This window comes from Erpetoichthys calabaricus, chromosome 3, assembly GCF_900747795.2.
Source record: "Erpetoichthys calabaricus chromosome 3, fErpCal1.3, whole genome shotgun sequence".
Lineage (NCBI taxonomy): Eukaryota > Metazoa > Chordata > Cladistia > Polypteriformes > Polypteridae > Erpetoichthys > Erpetoichthys calabaricus.
Genome location: NC_041396.2, coordinates 1,769,794 through 1,787,037, shown reverse-complemented (window position 1 = coordinate 1,787,037; position 17,244 = coordinate 1,769,794). Strand labels below are relative to the sequence as shown.

At 41.4% G+C, this 17,244-nt stretch overlaps 2 protein-coding genes across 2 annotated transcripts in view; one reads left to right on the top strand and one right to left on the bottom strand.

Annotated features, from left to right (window-relative positions):
- Nucleotides 1-1,836, bottom strand: part of rbks (ribokinase) — a 171,567-nt gene extending 169,731 nt beyond the window's left edge. Inside the window, exon 1 of the mRNA XM_028796333.2 lies at nucleotides 1,748-1,836. The gene's annotated coding sequence lies outside the window, so the exon portion shown is untranslated. The remainder of the gene's footprint in view (nucleotides 1-1,747) is intronic.
- Nucleotides 1,837-2,046: 210 nt separating this feature from the next.
- The window catches only part of babam2 (BRISC and BRCA1 A complex member 2), a 287,239-nt gene continuing 272,041 nt past the window's right edge, over nucleotides 2,047-17,244 (top strand). Inside the window, exons 1-2 of the mRNA XM_028796332.2 lie at nucleotides 2,047-2,135; nucleotides 14,881-15,047. Of these exons, the coding sequence (XP_028652165.1) occupies nucleotides 14,911-15,047 (137 nt within the window). The 5' untranslated portion in view covers nucleotides 2,047-2,135; nucleotides 14,881-14,910. The remainder of the gene's footprint in view (nucleotides 2,136-14,880; nucleotides 15,048-17,244) is intronic.

Sequence of the window (17,244 nt, the reverse complement as noted above, 5' to 3'; positions counted from 1 at the left end):
GTCTTACTCGCTGGCAGCTTAGTGAATTATATATATAGATATCTATATACATACATATCTTTATATATACTTGCAAATATGCATCCTCTATTATACTTATGTTATAAATAAATTGTATTATTTTGTTTATTGCAAGAAGCGTCTGAGTGTTTTGTGAAAATAGGAGAAGGCCACGTTTGGACCACAATAGAGAAAGTGTTAAATGTAGCCTTCCACAAATTTATAAACTTTATTCATAAATTATAGAGATCTCTTCATATTTCTGATGTCCTGGACAGAATGTGAAGCAAGAGATCCCTCACTCAACCTAAATTTATCTTGGTATACCTGGTTTTTGGGGCACCTGGTTGATTGTTTTTATTAATTACCAGCATTGCTGAAGGTAAAACTGAGTAATCATAGAGCCCACTGTATAATGTGCCTGTATAATGCCTCACTGGGACTGCCAAGTGAGAAATTTCCTTTCTTTTTAGTCAATCTGGTGTGATTTGTGGAGGGGGGGGGGGTGTTTTTTGTTCGTCATAATGTTCATCTATTCATCTTCTAACCCAGTTCAACCTTAGCAGGGCTGTAGGGGAGCTGCAGCCTATCCCAGCAATGAGAGGGCACAAGGCAGGAATAATCTCTGGCCAGGATGATCACCCACACACACTTGGGCCAATTCAGCAACACAAATCCACTTAACCATCATGTCTTTGAACTGTGGGTGCATGCAGTAGAAACCCATGCAGACACGACTCTATGCAGGTCAAATAAAGCGCTATCTAGGTATTTACTCCAGCACAAGAGTTTACAAGCACTACATTTGACTTACTCAATCAGCTGTGCTTCAATGGATGCTACAAACATTCATGAAAAGGTAACTGAAAATCCACATCATCAAAAATATGAAATGCTTTACTCTCTTTACACATTCCATTATTTAAATTAAATCATATATATGCATGTTGGATTTTAAATCCTTAAGTTCAGTCTCCACCCCTAATTCAATGTGTCACGTTCCCTGGTCGAGCCACGCTGCACACACATGCTGGTAACTGTACTGTACTGCACTGTACTATGTCTGTAAAGGACGAAGGTCACTACAGAAATGCGGCAAAGAGAATAAAAAGGGTCGAGGGTTTGCTTCTTATCCCAAAGTCATTGTGGGGTCCCTAGCTAGCCATTTTCCTGCTTGTGCTCTAACAGATAATGGGACTCGAGATCTGTATTAATAAACTATTCTGTGATGATGTCCACCACGCACAGGTTAACGCAAAAGGTTGTTTGTTAAAAGTTGACAACCAAACGTTACATAACGTGCAGTAATTACTCAGCAGTGGCTCTCTTTAGACAGTACCTTCTACTCTGAACGCTTCAGCCATTCGTTAACTTTAATGCCTTTAAACGTAGAAGTTTATAAAGTTCATTTAAATAATTTGTTACAGGTGATATGCAGATATTACGTGCATTAAAAGTCATCAGACTCCGCAATTTTAAATAAATAAAAGTGAAGGGTATTAACATGCAAAAAAATGCCAATGCACTAGGCAAAAGCAATAGAAACTGCATACTACAGTATTTAACTCCATTAAAACTACCTTTCGAATAAATGCTTAGTTTGCAATTTTCCAGGTGTTTACAGTTTCACCTGATTACAAACTGCCACTTCATAATCAGAATTTATACATAAAAATGAACCACTGTGACCCATTATACTGTACATTTATGTAAACATTTGAACTTTTAAATATTAAAATACAGTTACCAGTTTGGACACAAGCAGGCTGCAGCTGCACGCTGTTAGCAAGCAACTCGACTCAAAAGTGCAAAGAGCGGGCAGCAAGACGCGCAGGGGCCTGGGAATTGACGAGGTGTTCTTCATACTGCCTTTCTTAAAAATAATGAATTCTTTTGTCAAAGTGTCCGGAGTAAAACAAACTAACTTTAAGATCGAAATATACAACAATTTGTCATTCATTTTGTATTAAATCGTGCCATCATCCATGATTATTTAAAATTTAATTATTAATTCTTCACAGGCATATTTTAAGTTTGTGCCATCTGCTTGAGGGCTTGCGAACCAGGAAGTGCATGGACTGAAAGTGTTGTGTTTGTGTGGACACCGGGGATAAACAGAACCGTTAATGGTGCAGGTAATAAAGACAAGAGCGAGCGAGTGAGTGAACTGCGTTGTGAGAGTGTGTATGACGGCAGACACAAAGAGCTCTGTGCATAGTGCGTTGAATTTTTGAAGTGGTATAAGAAGAAGGCGCGAAAACAGGCACCCTTTAAAAATAAAAAAGTGCAACTGGGCTGCATGCAGGTAGTGGGTGCCTGAGTTGTGTTTGGGATATAAGTCGCTATATTGCACCACGTCACTCTCCCTTAATGTTTCCGTTACGCCAGACGGTGTTACAACCCCAGGGATAAACTCGAGTTGAATTGGACAGAATGTATGTTTTTTGATATTCATAGGTTTTGTTTATTTTGCATCGCATCGTGAAGCTCTGACTTTACCTGTGCATGCTAAGTCTACAGATTTGAATTCAGTTTCTTTAGAATTATATATTGATTTAAGTGAAAATGGATTCGAATCGTTCGGTGCAAGAAGCAATAGCAGCAGTTTGATGTCCGGTATTTGACCGTTACGTTGCAGATGCACCCGTTTAGGTTAATATTTGCGGGCTTTATTAGCGCCTGGGCACATCTTTCGAGGTGACAGGCGGGGTGAGGTGGTGTGTAGAGGTGGAGGCTTTGGACCTCAGCCCCTGAGACTGTGGGTTCAAATCCTACAACTGACACTTTGTGACCCTAAACAAGTCACTTCACCTGTCTGTGCTCCAATGGGGGGCAAGGGGGTCTCAAATGTTTTCAGTCACCTAAGGCATCAGCAAAATACATAACTATTAATAATGATAATAATAAAATGGATGAATCCAATGATGGAAGTGAATGGGGCATTGTGAGTGGATACTTTGAAAGGACTGCTGTAAATGTGTATTTAGCTATTTGACAGATTTTAATTTGGAATTTCTCAAAGACAGGGGTCATGCTGCTGCGAGGTTTATGTCCCGCATGTTCCCTGTATAGAGTTTGCATGTTCTGCTTCGGTCCTCTGGTTTCCTCCCACAATCCAAGGACATGCATGTTAAGTGGATTGTCATTTCTAAATTGTGAGTCAAGGTCTCTTTTTTTTTATTGTCACGTGTACCATGTTCAGTGAAATTGTTCTTTGCAGACGCGACCCACCTTAATGAAAGGATAAGTGCCTATGTGTCCATTGGGATACTTTGTCTTTATCATTCCAAAAGATGGGGTGTCACAAGCATTTGTAGCAATAAAATGGCATCAGAAGTGTAACTCTGCACTGATTTAGACTCTGTAGTTCATCGTTTGTCGCCCTGCTACATGCGTCTCAATCTTTCTCTGACTTGTCATTAACCACAGGGAATCTTTCAAGAGCTTCCTATGCTTGATACGTGTCAGCAGCACATCTTATCTCTTATCATTGTGAACTCATTCCTAATGAGCAACATGATAGAAATGCAGCTTCTGTATTTTTTTGTCCATTTTTCCTTTTTTAAGTAACTGTTTCAGGCAATGCGACTTGTGCTGTTTCACTCTGTGCTGCTGCTGCTGCACTGCTTTGCCCCTCTACAGTTTTTTACCCACAACATTCATGATCAGATGTTATCAAATTAATAATAATAATACATTTTAATTATATAATGCCCTTCCCAGGCTCAAGCCTCATCCTTCTGCACAGCATCTTTCTCTGACTTGTAATGTGCTATCAATGACAGGGGCTCTCATCTCAGCATTTCTGTCTTATCTCTTACGTCTCTAAACTTGTAAAAGCCAACATAAAAAGTAACAAGATGGAAGTGCAGCTGTAATGAGCGTAGGGATACAAAGAAATCATGGAAAAAAGCATGTTTTACTTAAACACTGTTTACAAACAAAGCAGTTGAAATGCACGTGTAAAAAAAACTGACACTTTAGCACATCTAGGGTCACTAGCAACCCGATACATTTTAGACAAATAAATGATCAAATTAAAATGATTTCAAACTATTCGGGCATATTTTTGCTAGTAAATTGTTGCCAAATAAATGAATGGGGCATACCTGGAGAACTGTATCCACGCTGTATCATTTGACCCAGCGAGAGCTGCGTCATGGCATCACAAGTTGCTAGCGACCAGAAGTATATCTACAAGGGTTATAATCTGTGGAAGACAATGAGGACCTCATCAGACAATCATCAAATAGGAGGTCTTTTACGATATTGCATTGATGAATTCAGGCCTTATTAGTGGTAAGTCTTGAATAAATCTTGTGAGATTCGAGTTATCAGTTTAAAGAGTCCCCTACCCTCTCTCTATCATACATGGCTTACTTGCTGGTTGAAGCATATTTGAAACAATAAAGAGGATACATCTGGGTCCTTTACACATAATATTTGTTAATTACAGACATGATGAATTAGTCCTTTTCTATTTTCCAAGTTCCCCAGCCAGACATATTTTTTATTGGATGAGACCATGAAAAAATAGATGATCTATGACCCCGATTAATTCATGAATTGCTTACCTCTATAGTTATACCAAAACACTGGCCTGTTACTTCAAAATGTGTATTGTTTTAACCTTTAACCTCCAGCAAAGGACTAGTTAGAGATGGGATAAGATGGGCGGAGATCTGCTTATCTCAAACACTGGCTTGTGTCATTGGCCACTTATGCTGTATAATCACTTCTGTACAGTATGACTATGACTGTGAAACAGAGAAAGATTTGGTCTACCAAAGTGACCCCATTTAATGTCCAGGCAAAAAAAAAAAGAAAGGGTAGAGTTTTGGCAATAATAATGTCGTAAGGTAGCATCGAGTTGATGTATGTTGTGGCAGTTCTCAGTAGACGTCTGTCCTCTCTGAGCTCCAGGTCCCAAATTTTATGAAGGTAGGATGATGAGTGGAAGTGACGTCAGAGTCCATCGGAAAACTCCTCCACCATTATAGGGTGAACTGAAATTGGTTTAAGGCAGGTATTCCATTCAGAATCTTCCCCGTATTTTTAACCAATCCCATACTGTACCTGCAAGGCACACTCTACGCTCACGTGTCTGACGGCGGATAGACAGCGGCCAACTCTGTTCAGATAAACGGTGAAACCAAGGTCTTATGGACAGAATTCAAATTTGTCAAGTAAAATTCTTAAAAGATAATCACAAATTTTCAACAGATTTTTTTTCTCGGTTCACTGGCACAACAGCATGTTCCCTGTTTAAGGATGTCTGAAACTTTCTAATTTTGTTGTTATTTTTTTCTTCTATTGCTTTTTTTTCTATAAAAAAAGAAAACTTCTGATTTGGCAATCCCAGTCCTTGTGAGGCACTATACAGGCATATTGCTGTTGCTATCAAGGTCCCCTAGTCGTATTTCTTGACCCACTTCTGTTGAATAATTTTTTGGCTGAAAGTCCTCCATGTTAGTATGGCACAGAGAGAGAATGTGCAGCATTGGTCATAAATGCACTCAGTTTGGTCTTCATTCTCTCAGCCACTTCTAACTCTGGGGTTCCAGAGTGAGTCCCATAACTGAGCCTGTCCTTTGTGGTCACCCAGGGAAAACACCCGACACAACACAGGCTCTGGACACAAGTGCAGCACACAAGGTTTTCATTTTGAGAAACTCTTACAAGAATAGTTTTCCACGCCACAACCATACTTGACAAAGCACAACTACAGCACACAGCACTCTCCAACTCTGCTGCCTTCTCTCTGTCTCTCACTCTGTGCCTTCTCCGCTCCTCCTGGCAAGCTTTGTCTTTGTCTCCTCCCGATTCTGACTTCTTTTATGTTACACCTGGAAGCTCTTCTGGTGTTCCAAAGCTGTGGCATAAAAGCACTACCGGGTGGGGTGAGAGCTTGACAAAGTAGGCCTTCAAAGTCCCTGCTGCATCACCTGGCAGCACCCATGGAACCCAACAGGGCTGAGTCAAAGAACTCCAGTGCCCATAGTGCCCTGTCGGAATCTGTGGCTCTGCTGTAACCTTGGGAGTCTGACATCTAGTGACCCGGAGGAGACAGTGCCCTATGCGTGCTGTCTCCCCCTGTCCTTTCACACTGAAGGCATCCCAGCCGAACCTCACACTTTTTAATTAGCTCATTGATTCAGTGGTCCTCCCCTGAAGTGATGTCACCAGCCCAGCACACCACAAGGACCATCACAGAGTTGTAGAAAACAGACAGGCCTGTTCCTTGTGGTTGCCCACACAGTCCTTGAGCCTCACAGATAGTCCATCATCAGGACACCACAGGCTCATCCACCTGCATATCTCTTGAGTTGACCCCATAAATGAGATGGCTGGATGGTATTGAAGGCACTGGAGAAATCAAAAAACAGAATTATCCCAATGCCGCCAGCTTTGTCCAGGTGAGAATAAGCCTTATGGAGGAGATGGATAATTGGATCCTCCAGTGCAGACTTTGTTCGATAGGAAAACTGCAGCGGCTCCAGGTGGTCTACCACAAGAGGACTCTCATATAGTCCTTTGAACTCCATACAGAACAACAAAACAGAGAAGAAACAGATATTCTTTTAAAGAAACTTAAATATTTGGAGTGGACCAAACCATAGTAATACGTTTCTCTAAGTCAAATTTGCTTTTAATATGTTAAATTAGGCAAATGTAGCTTCATGTCCATGTTTAAATAGTGTCTAATCCAGAATTGTCAAGCAGTAAAACTGTTGTTTGCAGCATCCGCCTGTCACCGACGAGTATCAGAAACAAGTTAGAAAGAAAGTCGACTTGATTTTGTCTGTCAGTAGCCATTGTGTCTTTCAGGCTGTGGATTTCTCTTCTAAAGGTTAAAGACTAACAGGTTTAAGAACTTTTTTTTCCCCCCAGAGCTATAAGCATTATGAATTCTAGTCGTTGTACAGATCCTGCTGAATTCTGAGTTATTACTGTGTCCTAATTACTCTTATTTGTAGAAAGCTTGTGGGCGTGTGTGCTGATTGTAACAATTACTGTCATATGTTGTATCCTGCCTTATTTTCTCTGTAACAGAGTCCTATGTGTTTTTGTTCTTTCCTGCTGAAAAAAAAATTCTCTCTGGGATAACAGTTGTCATAAACTTGACAAAGAGACATAAAAAGGTTTGGGGCAGCCACCCGTATATAGGTTTCCTGGCTGCAAAATTGGCTGAATAAATTAGAGTCCACAACAGAACTGATCTGAGATGGCGGTTTTAAAGGCAAGCTAGGAAGTGATGTCATCAATGGGATTGGAACCGGAAGTGGTGTCATTAGGCCCGGGACCGGAAGTGACACCATCAATGTCCCCAGTACCGGAAATGACATCATCAGGGCCAGGCGGAATTTCCCGTAACTGGTCAGCAGAGAAGTGAGATGAAGAGTCCGTGCACTCCGCCACCCCTGGTCTGGCGTGGAATTACTCTCATTCAGGCCCTTTAGCTGCCTCACATGCGCATGTGTGTGACAGTCTACCTAACCTAACTGTGACCTATCAAAAGGCTTCACTGGAGATCAACAAGAAAACAATAGGTGTGGGACAAAATTTCATTATGTTGAATTGTTAGGTACAAAATACTTCCACAATACAAAATTTGACCTGGTATTGTTCTGTCAGTGAACTGGCAGAACAACTTTTGACCAGGAAACAAAAGAAAAACGAAGCCAAATACAAGAGACAGTAATCATGGCTGAGAGAAAAAGAAGGTTAGAATCGAACGTATATTCGAGAAAAGAGCAAAAAATGTGACCACCAGGGAGTGCTGCAGCACCCCAAACTTCAGACACAATTGCACGAACATAAGCCTCAGTTTAAATAAAAGGTGTAATCTTATAACTATGTTATATAAAGATTTCAAAAAAAGGTCCAGCCGAAACACAGTGCAATTCTTCCATCTCTCTTCCTTCTCCGCTCCTGCAAGTGAGCTTCGTCCACTTCCACCCAACTCTGGCTCCTGGTTTTCAGGTGGGGTAGCTCCCTTTATACAGAACCTGGGAGTACTGTACTTCAGTGTCACGAGATTATCTCTCGGAAGCCCTTCCAGATAAGGCTGAAGCCCTACAAAGTTGGGAACATTAATCCCCTCTGTGCCCCTTGATAGGACCCACAGCCTGCCCTGTAGGTATCCACAGAGGTAACGTAACCCATGAACACTTCAGGTGTAGACCCACTGTGATCCACTTTGCACAACATCCGCAACCCGTTACCATTAATTACAACAGTAATTCACCACCCAAAATAGATTAAGAAACCCTGTGAGAAAGCAGCCAAATCCCCAAAATGTACCTTTCAGGTCAAATCATTCGCTATGCATCTGGCCCTGCTACGTCGCTGCCCAGTGAGCGGAGCAGATTGTTCATATTCATATTTTTCTTAAAAGAAAATATAACCTTGTAAGTTCTCCATACACTCAGCGGCCACTTTATTAGGTACACCTTGCTAGTGCCAAGTTGGACTCTCTTTTGCCTTCAGAACTGCCATAATTGTTTGTGGTATAGAATCAATAAGGTGCTTTCCTAGAAATTTGATTCTGTTCATCTGGACAAAGTTTTTAAGTGGGAGAAATATTTCGAGACTTATCCAAGTCTCTTCCTCAGTCTCAATTGACTGCAGGTTTCCCCAACCTTATAAACAGTACCTTTGCTTAATCACAGAGACTAGCACCATTGACAAAGGGCCAGTTGATCAGTGATATGCAGATTGTCCACTGATTAGTAGACGTGTGAACCATTCATAGAGGGTTGAGGAATGGCTGCAATCACAGCATTGTAAGATGGCGACAGATGTACCCTTAGGCCCCCTCCTCTGTTCAGAGATGGTCGTTCCTTTTTCACGTAAATGGCTTCCTTGATTCCTCTCTCAAACCAGCGCTCCTCCCTGTCCAGGATGTGCACCTCTTCATCTTTAAAGGAGTGACCACTATCCTGTAGATGTAAATAGACTGCGGAGTCCTGGCCTGACGAGGAAGCTCTTCTGTGTTGTGACATGCGCTTAGCCAGTGGCTGCTTGGTTTCCCCGATGTACAATTCACGGCACTCCTCCTGGCACTTAACTGCGTAAACTATGTTACTCTGTTTGTGCCGTGGGACCCGATCCTTGGGATGGACCAATCTTTGGCGTAGCGTGTTTTGGGGTTTGAAAGCCACTGAGACCTGGTGTTTCGAGAAAATGCGCCTCAGCTGTTCCGATACTCCTGACACATACGGGATCACTAAGGGTTTTCGCTTAGGCAGTGGATGTCCTTCCTCTCTCATGAATCGCTTGGAGCGTTCTTTAGGTGTCCTCCCTGCTTTGACAAAGGACCAGCTGGGATATCCACATTTACTCAGGGCCTTTTTGACGTGGTGTTCTTCTGCTTCCCTGGCCTCTAAGTCTGTGGGAATGGTGTTAGCTCTGTGTTGTAGAGTCATCTAATGACACCTAGTTTGTGCTCTAGTGGATGGTGAGAGTCAAACCTTAGATACTGGTCCGTATGTGTGGGTTTACGGTACACATCCACTTTCAAATGTCCCCCGTTGACGATGGAAATTTCACAGTCTAAGAAGGCTAGCTTGTTATTTTTCATATCCTCTCTGGTGAACTTGATGTGTTTGTCCACCCCGTTGATGTGGTCTGTGAACTGTGGTACCTCCTGAGATCTGATTTTCACCCAGGTGTCATCCTCATATCTGAACCAATGGCTCAGTGGTGTTCCAGGATAGGATGATAGAGCCCTCTTTTCCACTTCTTCCATATATAGATTGGCTACTATAGGTGAAACAGGGGAACCCATGGCACACCCGTGCTTCTGCCTGTAGTACTGGCTTTTGTATATGAAATATGTTGATTGAAGACACAGTTCCAAAAGCAGGCACACTTGGTCTGCGTTGAGAGAGGTTCTTTTACTGAGCGTGGGGTCATTCTGTAATCTCTTACGTACTACCTCCACTGCTTCAGTCACTGGGACACAAGTGAATAGAGATGTAACATCAAATGAGACCAAGGTTTCTTCTGCCTCCATAATGACCTCTCTCACTTTCTCCACAAAATCCAAAGTGTTCTGAATGTGGTGTTTTGAGCTGCCTACCACCGGGTTAAGAACAGCGGCCAGGAACTTGGAGATGTTATACGTGACTGAATTGATCATGCAGACAATGGGTCTTAAAGGAGCACCCTGTTTGTGTATTTTTGGTAGACCATACAGACTTGGTGTAGATTCCCCTGGATATAATCTGTGGTATGTGGTCCGGTCAATAGCATTGTCCTGAACTAACTGCTTAAGACAATCTATCACCTTTTTTTTGTAACCACTACCTGGATCTCGCTTTAAGGGCTCATAAGTATTTTTGTCACTGAGCAGAGATAAAATTTTCTCATGGTAGTCTGTCTGGTTTAGCACAACTGTGCATCTCCCCTTGTCCGCTGGAAGGATGATGATGTTGTTGTCCTTGCTGAGTGCCGTGAGGGCCTTCCTCTCCTCAATGCTGATATTGGATGCAGGGGGCTTTGCATTGCTGAGACATGGCGAAACTTTTATCCGCAGTTGTTCTGCTTCCAAATCAGCAATGTTGTTGTTTCTGATAGCAGATTCTGTGGCTGTAATCAGTTCCACTAGCGGGATTTGTTTCGGTGTGACCGCAAAATTTAACCCTTTAGAAAGGACGTTTTTCTCTGCTTGGGTGAGTTGTTTGTCAGACAAGTTCTTCACCCATTTGTCCACATCTTTAGTTTCTGTCTGTGCACATCCTGGACAGGGAGGAGCGCTGGTTTGAGAGAGGAATCAAGGAGGCCATTTACGTGAAAAAGGAACGACCATCTCTGAACAGAGGAGGGGGCCTAAGGGTACATCTGTCGCCATCTTACAATGCTGTGATTGCAGCCATTCCTCAACCCTCTATGAATGGTTCACACGTCTACTAATCAGTGGACAATTTGCATATCACTGATCAACTGGCCCTTTGTCAATGGTGCTAGTCTCTGTGATTAAGCAAAGGTACTGTTTATAAGGTTGGGGAAACCTGCAGTCATTTGAGACTGAGGAAGAGACTTGGATAAGTCTCGAAATATTTCTCCCACTTAAAAACTTTGTCCAGATGAACAGAATCAAATTTCTAGGATTTCCTTACCTGGATTATTGAGCATGCATCGAGACAATAAGGTGCTTTAAACATTCCTCAGGTATTTTGGACCATATTGACATGGCAGCATCACGCAGCTGGTGCAGATTTGTTGGCTGCACATCTATGATGTGAATCTCCCCTTTCACCATATCCCAGAGGTGCACTACTGGATTGAGATCTGGTGACCATGGAGGCCTTTTGAGTCCAGTGAACTCATTGTGTTATTCAAGAAACCAGTTTGTGGTAATATAAGCTTTTTCACATGGTGCATAGACTGAAGTCATAAAGGGATGGACATGGCCAGCAGCAATACTCAGGTAGGCTGTGGCATTTAAAGAATGCTCAGCTGGCCAAGAAGATATCCCACACACCATTACACCACCACTAGCAGCCTGAACCGTTGATATAAGGCAGGATTGATCCCTACTTTCATGTTTTTGATGCCAAATTCTGACCCTATCATCTGAATGTCGCAGCAGATATCAAGACTCATCAGACCAGGCAACATTTTTTCCAATCTTCTATTGTCCAATTTTGCTAAGCCCGTGTGAATTGTAGCCACAGTTGCCTGTTGTTAGCTGACAGGAGTGACACCTGGTGTGGTCTGCCGCTGCTTTAGCCCACCTTCTATAAGGTTTGACGTGTTGTGTGTTCAGAGCTGCTCTTCTGCATACTGTGGTTGTCACAAGTGCTTATTTGAGTTCTTGTTGCCTTTCTATCTGCCCAAAGCAGTCTGGCCTTCTCCGCTGACCTGTGGCATCAACAAGGCCCTTTTTGCTCAGAGAACTACCGCTCACTGGATACTTTCCCTTTTTCTGACCATTCTCTGCAAACCCTAGAGATGGTTGTTCATGGAAATCCTAGTAGATCAGCAGTTTCTGAAATACTCGGACCACATGTCTGGTACCAACAACCATGCCACGTTTAAAGTCACTTCAGTTACCTTTCTGCCCCATTCTTATACTCGGTTTGTACTTCAGCAGGTGGTCTTGACAATGTCGATAGGCCGAGATGTATTGAGGTGCTGCCATGTGGTTGGCTGATTAGATATTTGAATTAACAAGCAGTTGAACAGGTGTACCTAATAAAGTGGCTGGTGAGTGCATATCTGCTGTGCACCCACAGCTAATGGGTCAGTCAAGCAGGAAGTAAAGGACAGACACTTTGGGAGTAGTGCTGGATGTTAACTAAGAAAGCAAAAAGAACACATTAAATTTGGACGGTTCTGCACCCACGTAACATTTTCATAGGTTTATGGGGTCTATAATGTCACGTGTATAGAGAACACTGAAATTCTTACTTGCATGTACTAATTAACATGCAATATGTCTTATGTGGCAGTACTGCAAATATTGTATGTTAATATTTAAGACTTTATTTTACTAAAAAATGAAAGGCTTATAAAAACTCGGGTGAAAACCTCTGTATTGGCACAGATTTGTGTTGATTTTACCATGTTTTATTATTCTTTATTATTATTATTATTATTATTACCATGCTTTATATTAACTTCACCTGTTTGTTGTCTGGTACAAATCTTGTAATCGATATTTAACCCACTTCCTATTGTACAAATGATTTGAAATTGTGCACACTTACTCACTTCCGAAGACAATACATGAATCAATAATCAGTTTCACTAATTGATCAATTAATCCATGTTATTTAAGAAATGAAATTTTCATATGAAGAATAGATCAAGATTTCACCAATAGATGGCGCTAGTAACGGATAGAACTAAAACAAACCCAAGAGTAAAAAGTTGAAAATAATATATGTATAAAAATACTTATATTGAGTTCAAAAGTGTACTAAAAAGTAAAAAATAAGTCTCTCATACATCACTCGTAAAATAAAAGCATGGACGCTTTTCACCAATCAACATTCAAAAAACACTTCTTAAAAATTTAGCAAAAGCGCCCACCTTTTATTTTACGAGTGATGTATGAGAGACTTATTTTTTTACTTTTTAGTACACTTTTTAACTTAATATAAGCGTGGTTTTTAAAAAGTATTTATATATATATATATATATATATATAATTTAATGTTTGACTTTGTGTATCAAATAATAAGTAGCAATAAATGTACAGAATATTTCTTCTATGAAGACTAGGGGGCTTTGCCTACAACTCCCCCCACGACAGCGCTACGCACCGTTGTGAAGAGGGTGGCCATCTAACTCTCTGCATGAACCAACTCGACTCCTGGTGGACCCATTTTGTTGGAGTTTGACACACTTATTCTTCAAGGAAATTTGTGGGGAAAATTGCTTTTACTTTGAGTAATCTTGAATACAGCACACTGTCTAAATGTTTGAAATTTCAAAATCTCCCTTTAGAAAGCACTGGTGAATTTACAAACTTGTCTGTTTTAACATTTGTGTGCTTTGAATTACGGATTAGTTTAATGTTTCAGATTTACCTTGAGAGATCACTTTAACAAGTAGATTTGTAGTTTTCTTTGTTCACTGTATTTTCTACTTTTACAGGTCCCCCACACAAGTTAGTGAAATGTCGGGAGAGTCATGCATGGCACTTGTTACTGCCATGTTGTTTTCCCTTAGTAGAGTCTTTTATGACTCTACTTTCCCCTTTTGTACTCTTTGTTGTGTAGACTTTATCAGAATGCCTCAAATCCCTTAGACTTTTTATAAGGTGTTGAGCTTTAGCACTTCTACCCCCACCAATCCTACAATAAATCTAACATCCTGAGTCAGTCCTAAAGACTCTGGAGCTGGTAAGGTGGGCATGAAAGTACAACAAGCCTACTGAAACACTAATATTACAATCGGTATGTCTGGCTTACAAATGTAAAGACATTATCAACTTACAGTCGTGGCCAATAGTTTCGAGAATGACCCAATTTTTGGTTTTCACCAAGTCTGCTGCTTCAGTGTCTTTAGGTCTTTTTGTCAGATGTTACTCTGGTGTACTGAAGTAGAATTACAAGCAGTTCATAAGTTTCAAAGACTTTTATTGACAACTACTTTCGGTTTATGTGCAGAGTCCATATTTGCAGTGTTGGCCCTTCATTCTTTTCCAAGACCTCTGCAATTCACCCTGGCAGGCTGTCTGTCAATCAACATCTGGGCTCAATCCTGACTGATGGCAGCCGCCCATTCTTGCATAATCAGAATTTGTGATTTTTTGTTTGTCCACCCGCCTCTTGACGATTGACCACAAGTTCTCAATGGAATTAAAGGTCTGGGAAGTTTACTTGGCCATGGACCACCAAATTTCGATGTTTTGTTCCCTGAGCCACTTAGTTCTCACTTTTGCCTTCTGGCCTGGTGCTCCATCATGTTGGTCACCAAACTGTTGTTGGATGGTTGGGAGAAGTTGCTCTCGTAGGATGTTTTGGTCCCATTCTTTATTCATGGCCCAGAAGGTGTTTGACAGACAACATGCCAGGGCAAATTGCAGAGGCTTTGGAAAGGAAGAGAAGGGCCAACACTACAAATATTGACTGTTTGCATAAACTGAATGGAATTGTCAATAAAGCCTTTGAAACTTATGAAATGCTTGTCATTCTACTTCAGTTCACCATAGAAACATCTGACAGAAAGATATAAAAACACTGAAGCAGAATACTTTGTGAAAATCAACACTTGGGTCATTCTCAAAACTTTTGGCCACGACTGTATATACAAAATATCACTCCACGACCCCATAAATACATTACATTCAAGTTTTAAGTCTTTGAAACATTGTTAAATGCAATAAAATTAACATTGTTTGTGTTGTCTTTTTTCTCTCCACAGAGTGCACATATAATACCACCAAAGTGAAAAATGAACAGCATGCCACCTGAGGTGGCCCTGAACCGCATCTCTGCAGAGCTAAGGCCGTTCATCTCTTCTGTGGTCAGAAATGGCAAAGTGGGATTGGATGCCACAAGCTGCCTGCGGATCACTGACCTCAAGTCGGGGTAGGTGCTCTACATCAGCCTCATTTTTTTTAGTATTTTGTTTTGGGTGACTGAGGTCAAAGGGCAGTAAGGCTGCTGCAGAAACCCTTTTTGACAGTTTGTGTTTTTTTCCCCACTTATAATCATCCTCATTCTTACAATTCAGTTTATTTTCTGTGGCATGTTTGCATTAACACGACCAGCATACTAGACGTGCGGTAACACCTCACTTAAGAAAGTACGTGTGTTCCAGAACTTTAGCTCATTATTATTCCAAGATGCTTTGTTATTCAAATTTTATATTTACTTATATATACATACATATACATACATATATATATATATATATATATATATATATATATATATATATATATATATATATATATAATATAATATAATATAATATAACCACAAGCGTTACCTGGTAGGTAACCACCCATCTATATTACTAACCGAAGGTTGTAAACCGGATGGGCGCAGGGCTGAATGGATGTACGGAAACCCCAAAGGTCCATGCTGTGACAACGCGCGTGCCTACAACGTGCTTGCGAAAGGAGTCATGGCACACACCAACTGTGACAACGCGCGTGCCTACAACGCGCTTGCAAAAGGAGTCACGGCTCAAACCAAAGGTCCATGCTGTGACAACGCACGCGCCTACAACGCGCTTGCAAAAGGAGTCACGGCTCAAACCAAAGGTCCATGCTGTGACAACGCGCGCACCTACAACGGGCTTGCGAAAGGAGTCGCGGCTCAAACCAAAGAAAACGCATATTGCACTGTGGCGCTCGCCCCACAGTCACGCAGCGGCTTCCCAGAGTCAGTAGGTGGCCCCCAAACAACACAACCTGTTCAAGCAGTCGGTGTCAGCGAAGGCAACAGACTCAACGTCTCCACAAAACGAAACCGCTTTAGTACAGATATGCCTATTAGATTAAATGACATTTCCCCAGACGCACCCGCCCTCCATGATATGTCATCCATCCACATATCGGACGGAACAGAAACTGATTGCCATTCTAGGATTTCCGATTCGCTAGCAAATCACGGGCTTACTTGTACAATCAGATTGTGATTCAGACTACGAATGCCATGAATGTAATTATCCTGATCTACATGCTGTCAAATAAACGAACCACACGCCGTGGCACAAAGTTAGAGGCTTTGTATCTGGCACTGATGTCCGAAGTTCGGTTCCCCGAGAGGGGGATGCAGTGAGTGTGTACGCCTGATGAGCCCAGAATTAGGGTGAAACACTTGTTGCGAACTCTTTGCATTATTTGACATTAAAACTATTTCAACCATATATATAATATATAATACAAGGTGTGTATATATATATATATATATATATATATATATACGGTATATACAGTGGTGTGAAAAACTATTTGCCCCCTTCCTGATTTCTTATTCTTTTGCATGTTTGTCACACAAAATGTTTCTGATCATCAAACACATTTAACCATTAGTCAAATATAACACAAGTAAACACAAAATGCAGTTTGTAAATGGTGGTTTTTATTATTTAGGGAGAAAAAAAAATCCAAACCTACATGGCCCTGTGTGAAAAAGTAATTGCCCCCTGAACCTAATAACTGGTTGGGCCACCCTTAGCAGCAATAACTGCAATCAAGCGTTTGCGATAACTTGCAATGAGTCTTTTACAGCGCTCTGGAGGAATTTTGGCCCACTCATCTTTGCAAAATTGTTGTAATTCAGCTTTATTTGAGGGTTTTCTAGCATGAACCGCCTTTTTAAGGTCATGCCATAGCATCTCGATTGGATTCAGGTCAGGACTTTGACTAGGCCACTCCAAAGTCTTCATTTTGTTTTTCTTCAGCCATTCAGAGGTGGATTTGCTGGTGTGTTTTGGGTCATTGTCCTGTTGCAGCACCCAAGATCGCTTCAGCTTGAGTTGACGAACAGATGGCCGGACATTCTCCTTCAGGATTTTTTGGTAGACAGTAGAATTCATGGTTCCATCTATCACAGCAAGCCTTCCAGGTCCTGAAGCAGCAAAACAACCCCAGACCATCACACTACCACCACCATATTTTACTGTTGGTATGATGTTCTTTTTCTGAAATGCTGTGTTCCTTTTACGCCAGATGTAACGGGACATTTGCCTTCCAAAAAGTTCAACTTTTGACTCATCAGTCCACAAGGTATTTTCCCAAATGTCTTGGCAATCATTGAGATGTTTCTTAGCAAA